At 41.0% G+C, this 15,088-nt stretch overlaps 1 protein-coding gene across 7 annotated transcripts in view; it reads left to right on the top strand.

Annotated features, from left to right (window-relative positions):
• The window catches only part of NBAS (NBAS subunit of NRZ tethering complex), a 330,504-nt gene that overhangs the window by 296,499 nt on the left and 18,917 nt on the right, over positions 1-15,088 (top strand). For all 7 annotated transcript variants that reach the window (XM_055540893.1, XM_055540896.1, XM_055540894.1 and 4 more), the window contains 2 exons: positions 10,149-10,288; positions 14,829-14,967. In XM_055540893.1, coding sequence (XP_055396868.1) covers positions 10,149-10,288; positions 14,829-14,967 — 279 coding nt within the window. The remainder of the gene's footprint in view (positions 1-10,148; positions 10,289-14,828; positions 14,968-15,088) is intronic.

Raw genomic sequence — 15,088 nt, forward strand, 5'->3', positions numbered from 1 at the left:
GGGATGCTTTATTGTGTCATTTCTAGTTTTAGAGATACAGTAAAATAAGTAGGCTGGAGAACATGGCTCATAAGTGCGATCGCCAGCTTCTTCTGTATGTTTCTGTGTTTGTGCGCCCCACATACAACTCCAAGCGTCTGGAAAGCCCTTGGGAACTTAATTCTGTCATTGGGTTCCCTCTCCATCCTAAGGATGTGTTTGCCACACACTAGCACGGACTTTTTAATGGCGATTGAGGACCCTTGATTCTTGAGCAGTTCACAAAAAGACACTCATTTCCCTAATACACCTTCGGAAAGAAGCAGAGGCTAAATGTGTGTGCCCATGAGCAGAGGCAAAGGTAGGAAGTAAATCAGGGTCTCACTTGTTTATTGCTGATCAGGACACCCTTCCTGTGGTAGACACTCTTCCCTCCATGTGGGTTTGGGAACATTGTTTGAACCCTCAGGCTGTCTCAGCAGCACATTTTGCCTTTATTACAAACAGTGCAAGATATAGTAGTTACGAAATTCTCTCTATAGCTGCATCTATTCTATAGTTCTCTGCCATAGAAATGAGAAAATTGACTAGAAGATAGCTATCCTACTTTGAGTATTTCAACTTTAGTCTTATTTCCACAATTTCATATTTTCTATTAATAAAACTTAAATACTCAGAAATAGGCATAATCATGATTAATGTGGTTTATATTCTTTTATCTAATAATAAATATCAATTACTGTAATTAATCAGCTTCCCTGGTAGCTCAGATGGTAAAGAATCTGCCCATAGTGCAGGAGACCTGGGTTGGATACCTGGGTCGGGAAGATCCCCTGGTAAAGTAAACAGCTACCCACTGCAGTATTCTTGCCTGAGGAATTCCATGGACAGAGGAGTCTGGGAGGCTACAGTCCATGGGGTCAAACAGACTTGGACATGACTGAGCGACTAGCACTTTCACTTTCACTGTAATTAATGGTAATGATACTGTTTATTGAGTACTTGGACTTCCCTGGTGGCTCATACAGTAAAGCCTCTGCCTACAATGCAGGAGACCTGGGTTCAATCCATGGGTCAGGAAGATCTCCTGGAGAAGGCAATGGCAGCCCACTCCAGTACTCTTGCCTGGAAAATCCCATGGACGGAGGAGCCTGGTAGGCTGCAGTCCATGGGGTCTCGACGAGTCGGACACGACTGAGTGACTTCACTTTCTTTCTTTCTTCATTGAGTACTTACTGTGTACCAGACACTGGTCTAAGTACTGCTTAGATTAGTGTGGGGTAGTCTGACAGTTTATGACTAATTTCAACAGCTCGTTCAACAGCCTGTGACCTTTTGGTCTTCTGAATATTTGACTTCCCTTCCGCAGAGATGCACATTTGATCCAATGGACACAACAGGTAGTGTTGGCCACCTGGAATCTTACAAGAGGAGTAGTTGTTAATCCCAAACTCCTAATTTGGGATTAACATATACACACTACTGTATATAAAGTAGGTAACCAACAAGGACCTGTTGTATAGCACAGGGAACTCTGCTCAGTATTCTGTAATAACCTATGTGGATACAGAATCTGAAGAAGAATAGATACATGTACATGTATAACTGAATCACTTTGCTATACACTTGAAACTAACATAGCATTGTAAGTCAACTATACTTCAATATTGATGAAAAAAATGGAATAAACTTTAAAAAAAGTAGTAGGTGTAACAGACAGGAATCTAGTCTTCTAGAAGTCATTTCTGTCACCTTTTCATATTTCTACATATCTGTTGAAGTAGGGATTTTTTTGTTTATTTGTTTTGTGTTTTGAAGCCCTGTGTACACACCCAGTTCGGTCTGACTTTTCTGTGTTCCCGAGAGGACTTGCACAGAGCCTTGGATGTCATCTTATGAGCCTTGTAGAACCAGTCTAGTAGCTCATAAACTCACATGGAAGATAGTATACAGTGATGAATAAGCCTACTATCAACAATAATCCTCTACATGTTGCTGATTTTTTCTGTTGATAAAGTACTTTCATAAGCATTAATACCTATTTCGTATTCACAAATATCTGAAGATTAAGCTGCTACTGTTGCCTATAGGAGGGTGCAGATTTCAGGAAAGGTGTCTCAGTTTAAGATAGTCACGTTCATCTTCAAGCAGCCACAGAGAAATTTAAAGTTAAAGCTGTTCTCATCTGAGAATTCGTGGCTGAGTCCACTTTTTCAAGGACAGTGACTCCATGTCTGATAAGGAGCTGCAGCTACTTGACAAATGACTTACCGCAAGGGCTCAAGTCACCCAATTCAGTGAAGAGAAAAACATCACTTTCAGAGACAATAGGGAAAGAGGTATTCTTACGTTTGAGTCTCACTTGAATTCCACCTTTTCAAACCCTGTGATGTTTGGTTAGTGGTGTCAGTGTGGAGTTGCCGCCAGCTCCACAATGCCTGTAAAATCGTGGACATTTTCACCCCCTGCCCAAAAGGGAAGGGACAGAAGTGTTAAAAGAAATATATGTCACTTTCGTTTTCACTGGAGAAAAAAGGACAGGATGAAACTAAGTGTAGGGGAAAAAAAGCAATTCTCTCAATTTTATATTTACTTTTCTATGCAAAGCACGCTTAAGAGTCATTCCAAATACATTAACTATTGCACGAATAAGCAATATTTTAAGAAGAGATACAAGTTAACCCAAGATTCCATTATCCTAAAATAGCCATATTTCTTCATGTACTTTTTCTGTCCTGCCTAATCTGTAGGCGTAATTCTTGTTAGAAGAAATCATAGCACACACTTCTGCCTTTTTATATACAGCATATTATGGAGGTGATAATACGAATAATGCCTGCCGTCTATTGTGTGCCTACCATGTGCCAGCCTCTTGCTGGCTATCTTATCCATACCTTTTATTTAATATTCACAACCGTCATAGACTTACGTATCTCCATTTTATGGAAGAGGACCTTAAGCCTCAGAAAGGTCCAGGAATGCCTCCAAAATAAACATTTTTCTGTGTTAACTTTGACTTTTCCAGCACTATTTTAAAGCTGGTCATTTAGTTGAATTTCCCTTTATTGTTTGTTTTAGAGTCTCCTTATATAGTATGTTATGAAGTCTGTTACAAAGTTCTTATGGAGGATTTGATAGCCACCTACAGTTTTTCCTCGCTGTTTACATAGGTTCTATAGTCATATCATATTGCAGCTATTTGGTCACTGAAGTCAGTTCTCTGTACTTAGACTTTTATGGAATATATTTAGATACTAGGAATATATATTTCAATACAGACTGCAGTACTTCCCAGAAAAGAGAAAATCTGATTATTTCATAGGTCCACATTCATATTCAGCCAGGAGCCTTGTTTTTAGGGAGTTTTAATCCCCATGATACTGATATAAATTATGTGCTCTCATAGCCACTGCAAGCCTCTGAGATGTGTTTGCTTTAACTTTTCTTGTCTTGGAGCAGTACTTCCTCTCCTGATTTTTACATATTTCTTAAAATACTCTTTCAGCTCTACTTTCTCCCTTTCTTCTGGAATTCTGATGAGAAATAACCTTACCCGGGATGTCTTACACTTCTAAGTCAGGACTCAGGAAACACTGGGTCTGAGTGGCTTGCTTCTGTTGTGTCGTTCCTCCAGTCCTGGGGTTCCAAACTAGTTTGCTTTCTTTTTATCATCTATATGAGTTCTCTTTTGGTGTCTCTTTAAGTATTTTCATGGTTATTAGTTGTGCTTAGCAGAGAGGATTAGGGAAAAATGGGTCAAAGCCATTTTGTCCAGGCTGGAAGTTTCTTGCACATTTCTCTTTTATATTTCTTTATACAAAAATTTATTTTGCATTTTAGTTATAAGAATTTATTTTTAAAGCCTTATTAGGGCATTATGAATAAGATAAACATACTATTTTGGTAAGTTTTGATAAACTTAGGTAGTTTAATATGTGGATACAAATCCTAGATTAATATATATATCAAAGTATGCTGGGCTGGTTGAATCACAAGCTGGAATAAAGATTGCTGGAAGAAATATCAACAACCTCAGACATGCAGATGATACCACTCTAATGGCCAAAAGCGAAGAGGAACTAAAGACCCTTCTGATGAGGGTGAAAAAGGAGAGTGAAAAAGCTGGTATGAACTCAAGATTCAAAAAATGAAGATCATGGGCATCCGGTCACTTCAGTTCAGTCACTCATTTGTGTCTGACTCTTTGTGACCCCTTGGACTGCAGCATGTCAGGCTTCCCCGTCCATCACCAACTCCCGGAGCTTACTCAAACTCATGTCCATTGAGTCGGTGATGCCATCCAACCATCTCATCCTCTGTCGTCCCCTTCTCCTCCCTCCCTCAATCTTTGCCAGCATCAGGGTCTTTTCCAATGAGTCAGCTCTTCACATCAGGTGGCCAAAGTATTGGAGTTTCAGCTTCAGCATCAGTCCTTCCAATGAATATTCAGGACTGATTTCCTTTAGGATTTCTGGTTTGATCTCCTTGCAGTCCAAGGGACTCTCAAGAGTCTTCTCCACCACCACAGTTCAGAAGCATCAATTCTTCGGCACTCAGCTTTCTTTAGAAATCTTCCATCCATACATGACTACTGGAAAAACCATAGCTTTGACTAGATGGACCTTTGTTGGCAAAGTAATGTCTCTGCTTTTTTAATATGCTATCTAGGTTGGTCAGAGCTTTTCTTTGAAGGAGCAAGCATCTTTTAATTTCATGGCTGCAGTTACCAACTGCAGTAATTTTGGAGCCCAAAAAGATAAAGTCTGTCACTGTTTCTACTCTTTTCCCATCTATTGGCCATGAAGTGATGGGACCAGATGCCATGATCTTAGTTTTCTGAATGTTGAATTTTAAGCCAGCTTTTTCACTCTCCTCTTTCACTTTCATCAAGAGGCTTTTCAGTTCCTCTTCACTTTCTGCCATAAGGGTGGTGTCATCTGCATATCTGAGGTTATTGATATTTCTCCTGGCAATCTTGATTCCAGTTTGTGCTTCTTCCAGTCCAGCGTTTCTCATGATGTACTCTCCATATAAGTTAAATAAGCAGGGTGACAATATACAACCTTGACGTTTCCCGATTTGGAACCAGTCTGTTGTTCCATGTCCAGTTCTAACTGTTGCTTCTTGACCTGCATACAGATTTCTCAGGAGGCAGGTCAGGTGGTCTGGTATTCCCATCCCTTTAAGAATTTTCCACAGTTTGTGTAAGATCATGGAATCTGGTCACATCACCTCATGGCTAATTGAAGGGGAAAAAATGAAAACAGTCACAGATTTTATTTTCTTGGGCTCCAAAATCACTGTGGTTGGTGACTGCGGCCATGAAATTAAAAGATGCTTGCTCCTTGGATGGAAAGCTATGACAAACCTAGACAGCATATTAAAAATCAAAGACATCAATTTGCCAACAGCTAGGTTTTTTCCAGTAGTCCTGTATGGATGTGAGAGTTGGACCATAAAGAAGGCTGAGCACCAGAGAATTGATGCTTTTGAACTGTAGTGCTGAAGAAGGCTCTTGAGAGTCCCTTGGACTGTACGGAGATAAAACCAGTCAGTCCTAAAGGAAATAAACTGAATGTTCATTGGAAGGACTAATGCTGAAGCTCCAATACTTTGGCCACCTGATACAAAGAGCCAACTCATTAGAAAAGACCCTGATCCTGGTTAAGATTGAGGGCAGGAGAAGGGGGTGACAGAGGGATGTGATGGCTGGAGGGCATCAATGGACGTGAGTTTGAGCAAACACCAGAAGATAGTGAAAGACAAGGAAGCCTGGTGTGCTGCGGTCCGTGGGGTTGCTAAGAGTCAGACACAACTTAGCAACTAAACAATGATTATCCAACAAAGTATGTTATTTATCATATCTTAAGAAAACATGTGTTCCAGTCCAGTTTTAGTCCCCTATTATTCTCATATAAGGTAAAGCTTTTATAGCTACAGTGATCGAATTTAAAACTGCTTTTTAGAGCTGAATAACAATTTGGCATCCTTTATGATAATCAGGGAGTGTGCAAGTGTGTGTACACAAAATGGATGATTTGTTACTGTATTTTTCACATTTATATTTTAGACATGGGTTTCAATGCTCCAAGAAACAAGTTACTAATTGAAATTATTTTACCCTTAAAATGTCTTTACTAATTGAAATTATGTTACCCTTAAAATGTCTGTGTACATGTGAGGAAGGCATTATACAAAGAAACTTACTACCACACACATTTTTAAAAATGGAAACTAATATTTGCACACTAGTATAAAAGCAAACATAGAAAGGTCTCATTTATAGTTTCTTTTCTCTTTCCTTCCTTTATGATACAGTTCATGCTCCAGATATTTATAAGCTATTACAATTTCTAAAAAGAAATCAATCTAAATGATATTGAAAACATGAATCATTTTTTCCTAATCTCTTCATTTTCTTGGTATGACTCTGCATTTATTGTAAAGAACTGTCTTATTATTAATTATACTGCACTTAATTTTAGGAACTGGAATATTGGCACTGTTGGGAGATTTATAATTCAATTGTTTTAAATTTTTTTTAAGCAGAAAAGCTTCTCTACAAACCCAGATAATAAATCAGAAGGAAGAGGGCAGCATTTACCGACCCTTTTCCCTGCTGCAGACCTCCAGGCATCTACTTAGAACTTCTGAGACAATGGGGATTTTTGGACCCTAGAAATAAAACAAGGGACCTTACAGAAATCACGCGGCTAACCACAAGGCATCATCGGTTGAAACATAATGTCAATAAACGTGCCACCTCTGGTATTTTTAATCTTCCCTGGTGGCTCAGATGGTACAGCGTCTACCTGCAATGCGGGAGACCCAGGTTCGATCCCTGGGTTGGGAAGATCCCCTGGAGAAGGCAATGGCAACCCACTCCAGTACTCTTGCCTGGAAAATTCCATGGATTGAGGAGCCTGGTAGGCTCCAGTCCATGGGGTCGCAAAGAGTCGGACACGACTGAGCAACTTCACTTCATTTCTGGTATTTTTTAGTGATTTCCTTTTTGGTGGGATCTTTTTATTTAAAAAACAAAAACAAAAAAACACCTTATGTCTATCTCCAATCAAAAAAAAAAAAAAAGAACAGCCTAAAATTTATGATAACTCCATAAATATTTAATATCATTCTATGTTGCAATATTTTATAAATTATAATCATTTATTTGTATGTCTGCTCATTCATTCATTCTCTTAATCAGTTGTTGTTCTTCATTTGGTCACTCAGTCATGTCAGACTCTTTGCAACCCCATGGACTGCAGCATGCCAGCCCCACTGTCCATCACGATCTCCCTGAGCTTGCTCAAACTTATGTCCATCAAGTCAGTGATGTCATCCAACCATCTCATCCTGTGTCGACTCCTTCTCCTGCTTTCAATAATTCCCAGCATCAGGGTCTTTTCTAATGAGTCAGCTCTTTGCATCAGGTGGCCAAAGTATTGGAGCTTCAGCATCAGTCCTTCCAGTGAATAGTCAGGGTTGATTTCCTTTAGGATTGTCTGGTTTGATCTCCTTGCAGTCTAAGGGATTCTCAGAGTCTTATCCAACACCACAGTTCAAAAGCATCAGTTCTTCATCTCTCAGCCTCCTTTATGGTCAAACTCTCACATCCATACATGACTACTGGAAAAACCTTAGCTTTGACTAGATGCACCTGTGTTGGCAAAGTAATGTCTCTGGCTTTTAATATGCTGTCTAGGTTGGTCAGAGCTTCTCTTTGAAGGAGCAAGCATCTTTTAATTTCACGGCTGCAGTCACCATCTACAGTGATTTTGGAGCCCAAGAAAATAATCTTTCACTGTTTCCATTGTTTCCCTATCTATTGGCCATGAAGCGATGGGACCAGATACCATGATGTTAGTTTTTTGAATGTTGTTAAGTTTTATGCCAGCTTTTTACTCTCCTCTTTCTCTTTCATCAAGAGGCTCTTTAGTTCCTCTTTGCTTTCTACCATAAGGGTGCTGTCATCTGCATATCTGAGGTTATTGATATTTCTCCTGGTAATCTTGATTCCAGCTTGGGCTTCATCCAGCCCAGCATTTCACATGATATACTCTGCATAGAAGTTAAATAAGCAGGGTGACAATATACAACCTTGATGTACTCCTTTCCCAATTTTTATCCAGTCCATTGTTCCATGTCTGGTTCTAACTGTTGCTACTTGATCTGCATAAAGGTTTCTCAGGAGCCAGATAAGGTGGTCTGGTATTCCCAACTCTTGAAGAATTTTCCAGTTTGTTGTGATCCACACAATCAAAGGCCTTAGCATAGTCAGTGAAGCAGAAATAGATGTTTTTCTGGAATTCTCTTGCTTTCTCTATGATCCAATGGATGTTGGAAATTTGATCTCTTGTTCCTCTGCCTTTTCTAAATCCAGCTTGAACATCTGGAAGTTCTTGGTTCACATACCATTGAAGCCTCATTTGGAGAATTTTGAGCATTAGTTTGCTAGCATGTGACATGAGTGCAATTGTGCGGTAGTTTGAACATTTACACTGCCTTTCTTTGGGATTGGAATGAAAACTGACCTTTTTCAGTCCTGTGGCCATTGCTGAGTTTTACAAATTTGCTGGTATATTGAGTGCAACACTTGAACAGCATCATTTTTTTTAGGATTTTAAATAGCTTAGCTGGAATTTCATCACCTCCACTAGCTTTGTTCGTAGTGATGCTAAGGCCCACTTGACTTCGCACTCCAAAATGTCTGGCTCTAGGCGAGTGATCACACTGTATGGTTATCTGGGTCATTAAGATCTTTTTTGTATTGTTCTTTGAATTCTTGCCACCTCTTCTTAGTATCTGCTGCTTCTGTTAGGTCCATACCGTTTCTGTCCTTTATTGTGCCCATCTTTGCATGAAATGTTCCCTTGGTATCTCTGATTTTCTTGAAGAGATCTGTAGACTTTCCCTTTCTATTATTTTCCTCTATTTCTTTGCTTTGATCACTGAGGAAGGCTTTCTTATCTCCCCTTGTTATTCTTTGGAACTCTGCATTCAAATGGGTATATCTTTCCTTTTCCCCTTTCTTTGCCTTTCACTTAATCACTACTGTTCATTTATTCTCTATCAGGCATTATTTTAAGTAGTGGGGATAAACCAGCAAACAAATGTTTCTGTTTTCTCAAACAGTTACGTTATATGTCACAAACTTATAAGCGCTAAGAAGGAATCTAAAGCGAAGGAGAGAAATGGGGTGGGTGAACTCTAGTTTATCAGGGACAGTTATGCAGTGCATTCCCTGATAAGATGACATTTGAGAGATTTGAAGAAAAGAAATGAGCCATGCAGGTGTTGAAGCAAGAATGTGCCAGGCAGTGGAAGATCAAAGTTCCTGAGGTGGAAGAAGGCACGATGAATACACAGAGCACCCTCGAGGCCCCGAGGCTGGAGAGGAGTTGCAGGTGGCGAGGTCAGGTAATGACAAATGGATGCTTTGACTTTGAGAGGATTTTTTTTTAACATTTCTTTATAAATGGGCAAGAAAATGTTGCCAAATTCCCAATTAGACCACTAATTTAAATAATTCAAAGCTTCTCTAAGAGCTTACCGAGTCCTCTAGTTTCAGAACATCCTTATCTGAGCATAATTATATATTGGCTCTGCCACTCGCTAGCCATGTTACCAGGACAGACAAGCCTGCTTCTTCATCTGTAAATCGAGGTTAGTAATACCTGTGTTGTTCTCTATGCAAGACTGTTATAAAGATCAACTGACTGACTGTATTGTAAAATTATTTCAGAAACTAGAGGAAGTTTTGAAGTTATTAGTTGTTAACTCCGTGCAAGAATGACATGGGGCTTTAAGTCGGGTTTTGAAGGATCTGACTGGTTACTGTGTCAAGACTCTCCATAGTAATTAGCAGTAATTACATGGTACGTATCAACTTTTGTGAAAATTTAGAATTCATAGTATAACTTTTTCAGGTAGCTGCTTGGGATCAGAGCTGGGATGACCATCAAATCAAATATTTTGGGAACATGCATTAGTACAGACAGTTTAGCAAATACATAGGTAACATCCATTCTCATTATCCTTGCAAGGTATCATCTTGAGTCTGACATACCCAAATACAGAGCATTTAATCCAATAATCCAATTTGAGTTTTTCTGGAAAGCAATCCAGGAGCCTTTGCCATGGGTTTCAGGTGTGCGTTCCCTTTCCAGGTGGACATATCTGACGTCGAGGATGAAGAGAAGCGCTGTGAGCTCTTCATGGAGCTCCTGGAGGCCAGTCACCAGGAGGTGGAATTCCAGCACCTGGTTTTGCTCCTGCAGGCTTGGCCGCCTATGAAACGGGAGTACACGTGAGTATTAACATACAGGTAGACTTTGGACACGACTGAGCGACTTCACTTTCACTTTTCCCTTTCATGCATTGGAGAAGGAAATGGCAACCCACTCCAGTGTTCTTGCCTGGAGAATCCCAGGGATGGCGAAGCCTGGTGGGCTGCCATCTGTGGGGTTGCACAGAGTCAGACATGACTGAAGTGACTTAGCAGCAGTAGCAGCAGACTTCTTTTTAAAATTTTTTTATTTGTTTTTCAATTGGTTTCCACCAATTGCAATTTTATGTTGGTTTCTACTGTACAACAACTTGAATCAGTCATAAATATATATACATACATATATATATATGTATGTATGTATATACACACACATATATACATATATATATGTATGTATATATATTTATGACTGATTCAAGTTGTTGTACAGTAGAAACCAACATAAAATTGCAATTGGTGGAAACCAATTGAAAAACAAATAAAAGGAGAAGGCAATGGCACCCCACTCCAGTACTCTTGCCTGGAAAATCCCATGGACGGAGGAACCTGGTAGGCTGCAGTCCATGGAGTCGCTAAGAGTCGGACACGACTGAGCAACTTCACTTTCACTTTTCACTTTCATGCATTGGAGAAGGAAATGGCAGCCCACTCCAGTGTTCTTGCCTGGAGAATCCCAGGGTCGGGGGAGCCTGGTGGGCTTCTGTCTATGGGGTCGCACAGAGTCGGACACGACTGAAGTGACTTAGCATAGCATAGCATATGTATGTATATCCCTTCCCACCTGCGCCTCCGTCCCCTTCCCCCATCCCACCCTTCTGGGTTATCACAGAGAACCAGGCTGGGCTCCCTGTGTGATTTAGCAAGTTCCCATATAACAATTTTACACATGATAGTGTATATAAGTCAGTGTTGTTTTCTCAATTCATCCCACCCTCACCTTCCCCCGCTGTGTCCACAAATTCATACGCTACTAGATTCATAAATACCATTTTTCTAGATTCCATATATATGTATTAATATACGATATTTGTTTTTCTCTTCATGACTTACTTCACTCTGTATAAGAGACTCTAGGTTCATCTACCTCACCGCAACTGACTCAGGTTCATTAAAAGGTAGACTTCTTTTGTTTAGATTCTAGGTGTAAAAAATCAGTACCTGCAGGAGAGCCAATGAAAGAAGGATATAAAATCAGTATTAGCCTCTAGATGAAATTAGAATTATTTTTCTTGAAATATCACAGTTTCTTTCCATTTCTCCTTAGCCCTAAACACAAATATTTTGTTTAGAAATAGAGACGATGCTTGATAATAACATCTGGTTAAGGATATCAACAAAGGTTCCCGGGGGGCTCAGACAGTAAAGAATCTGCCTGCAATGTGGGAGACCCCAGTTCAATCCCTGGGTTGACAAGATCCCCTGGAGAAGGGAATGGCAACCCATTCCAGTATTCTTGCCTGGAGAATCCTATGGACAGAGGAGCCTGGCAGACTACAGTCCATGGTATTGCAAAGAGTCGGACATGACTGAGTAACTAACACACACACACATTTTTGCCAAAAAATGTTTTGATATTCTTTTAACACGGCTTACAATGCTAACTTGAAGATCCATGGGGAATAAATCGCTAATTCCCGTTTTTTGACAGCACACAGTGTTATGTGCAGTTAACATATATTATCACTTCACACAGCAAAGCTACTGCAGGAAGGTGATGTTATCTAATTTTACAATGAGAAAATGGAAGCTAAGAAGTTAAATAACGTCAGGCGTCACCTGGCCCCGGGGTGGAGGAGGCTGAGTTCCAGCAGCTGCTGGAGCCTTCAGCCCATGCTGTCTCCTCGTGTCACACTGACATTGGAGCCACATGGAGTAGTCACACAGTCCTTGCGCCTCCAGCCACGGGTTCCTGTGGAAGACGTGGCCAGATCTCCTCTGAGCACATATGCTGCCTGTCATGAACCGCTGCTCCTTGCTGGCAGAAATCAAGAGTTCCCGCATCTGATCCAAATGCCTGGGGCAGGCCTCGTCTTTGCGTTCCTCCCGTGTTGGTGAGCACTCTGTGCACCCAGGCCAGCACATGTCTTCCCACTTCAGACATCGCAGAAGGATGCTTTCCTGAAAATAGATTATTCTATTCCGTGAGCAGTTTAGGACTGCTAAGGAACATCTAGGCAGGCCTCTCCCCCTCGGATGAGACCGTTAGGAATTTATGAAGCAAACGGAGGAGAGGGTGTCGTGGTTTGCATTTTTAACCAAGTGTTTTCATAAGGGCAGGCAGCAGCTGTTAGATCTCCATCTTCTGTGGCCGCGGTGGCAGGCTGACATGCTGATTTTGAGAGTAGGTTCTTCCCTTCACTCTTTGAAACTCTGCAGTACAAATTCTCATGTCAAAGAAACTTTAGTTTTTCTTGTGACAGTCCCTTGAAACAGTATTTCCATTCGGTCCCCAATTATCTGGGCAGAGCAGCCTCAGGACCTGAGGGTGCTTGTTAAAAGCAGAGTCCCATGCTTGACTCGCTGAGTCCAACTCACATGACCTGGGCATCAACTTCTCAGCAGCTCCTAGGAGATGGTAATGGGAAACAGAGGTGGGCCCCACTGGTTTAGACTGTCAGTACGGCTTCACTTTTTCAGAAAATCATTAGGGTTGAATTACTTCATTTCAACATATACTCAAAATGAATCTCTTCGTCCAGAGAGAATTTTTCAAATTCAAAATATGATACTTCTGGTAGATTAGTTAACTTTGGTTCTGCAGTTTCTGTAACTTGGAACACTGACCATCTCAAGTTACTCACCCGCAAGAAACAAGCTCAGCTTCTCTTAAAACATTTACCGCATTTTAAACATTTAATGAATGCATTTATAAGCAAAAATAGGTTCATTTTCAAAGATACAGTCTTACTTTGGTAGTCCTCTGTGAAACTTGTAAATTGCTATCCTGTGTTTTGCTAACCTCCTTTATGAAATCATTAGCATTAGAACCAGTCATGAGTATCGTAACCAAGCATTAGTGATCCACTTAATCCTCGTACCACCTATGTCTCTACCTAGAGATAACAAAGTGATAAATCAAGTCCATTTCTGCTTCTTTCCTGGCTCATCATACAGTAAGAATGTATGATGGAATACCTGAAACGGTGCTTTAAAGTACTTTTGAGTACTTTTTTCCCCCAGACAACCCAACGTATGACTCTAGGCTGTTAGCACTTTCAAAGCAACCCAATCAGGGGAGTGGAGCCGGAGGGAAGGATTGTGTGGCAGTGGCTGAATGTCACCAGTCAACACAGTCAAGTTCACAAGTGAAGACAGCTCGATCCACGTGACTGCTGATTTATCAGTCCCAACTTTGGGTTTTTAGTTTCAGTCCCTTGTAGACCCTCGATCCATACAAGGAAAGCATAATAGATTTGCATTCAGGAAGATCCATAGTGTCCCTCCAGAGTGTCACAGCTGGCTGGTGGAAATTCCATTCTGATAGTTGTTGTCAAAACCACTTGGATGCATTGTGTTCAGGAACCAGCATTTTTGCTGCACGGAGGCGGCCTGTTAGGGAAAACCCCTGGGGAGCTGGGTCCAGACTTGAAAGAGGAAAGCAGAGGCCGAGTCCCGAGTGTGTCTGAAGACGACTCCTCCGTCAACCAGACACTCTCCTGGGCTTTGTTTGTACCTTGAAATAAGTGGCATCCTTTGTCCTCACAGGTTGTTAGTTTGAGCTGAGACACAAAGGCTTTGCCAGAGGCTAGTTTTGTGGCGTCCCCTTGTTGCACTTGATGTTTTTCTCAGGCACAAGCAATGAAATTCTTTCAAGGGAGGGACCATCCTTGGGTGCTCATTGTTTTCGAAGCTATAGCTGTGCTTTAATAAGGCAACAAACTCTTGATAAATAGTAAAATTATTGTACAATGTTGTAAGTAAATCAGCACCCCAGAGTGAATGTAGCCTTCAGTTGTTTCTTGAAATATAAATCGTGATTTTTTTTATGAATTCAGAGTAGTGGTAGCCAGAGAAGGGAAACAAAAGACAAACTTTTGTGCTTTTACGTCTCAGAAATAAGAATAATAAGATGTGCCTGCTATCAAGAGTGACACTTCACATGACAAGCACCACTCATTAAGTGACGCAAGGAAAACATTAAATCGCTTTTTCACAGTGAAAAGAACCGAGGCCCAGAAAAGTTGGGTGCCCCCCCCATAAGCATATAACCAGGCTGAGAGTGTTTTAGTCCTCTCTGTTGAGTCACCCAAGTAGCCAGGGAGCCAGAATGTCAGCCCGAATGGCTGGGCTTCAAACCGCCTGTGCCGGTCAGCGTCTACCCACTGCCCCCATGCTTCTGGGCGCTTGTCTACACTACAGCAAGCTCTTTTCCCTCTGTTTGATGGGGTCTTTTCTCCAAGAGAGACAGGAAGAAATACATCATCCTGATTATGATTGCAGTTTACCAAAAGCATTTTACTTGAACAAGTGGGATTTCTTTTATATTTTTAAATTTCTTACCGCAATCATCCTAAGTCTCATTGTTTCGAATGTCTGCATTTTTCTCCCTTCAAACCAGTGTGACCAATAATCCATGGGTGAGACTGGCCACAGTGATGCTCACCAGATGTACAACGGAGAACAAGGAAGGGCTGGGGAATGAAGTTTTGAAACTCTGCCGCTCTCTGTATAACACCAAGCAGATGCTGCCTGCCGAGGTGAGTGGATGCTTCAAGTGGCTTTGCTGGGGGTCATCCCTTTCCTTCCCCACCTCTTTATTAGAAGCAGTATCAGCAACTGTGCTTGGGTAACGTTTTGCCTAAGTTATTGGTAGGTAAA

Source organism: Bubalus kerabau, chromosome 11 (assembly GCF_029407905.1).
Source record: "Bubalus kerabau isolate K-KA32 ecotype Philippines breed swamp buffalo chromosome 11, PCC_UOA_SB_1v2, whole genome shotgun sequence".
Taxonomy (NCBI): Eukaryota; Metazoa; Chordata; class Mammalia; order Artiodactyla; family Bovidae; genus Bubalus; species Bubalus kerabau.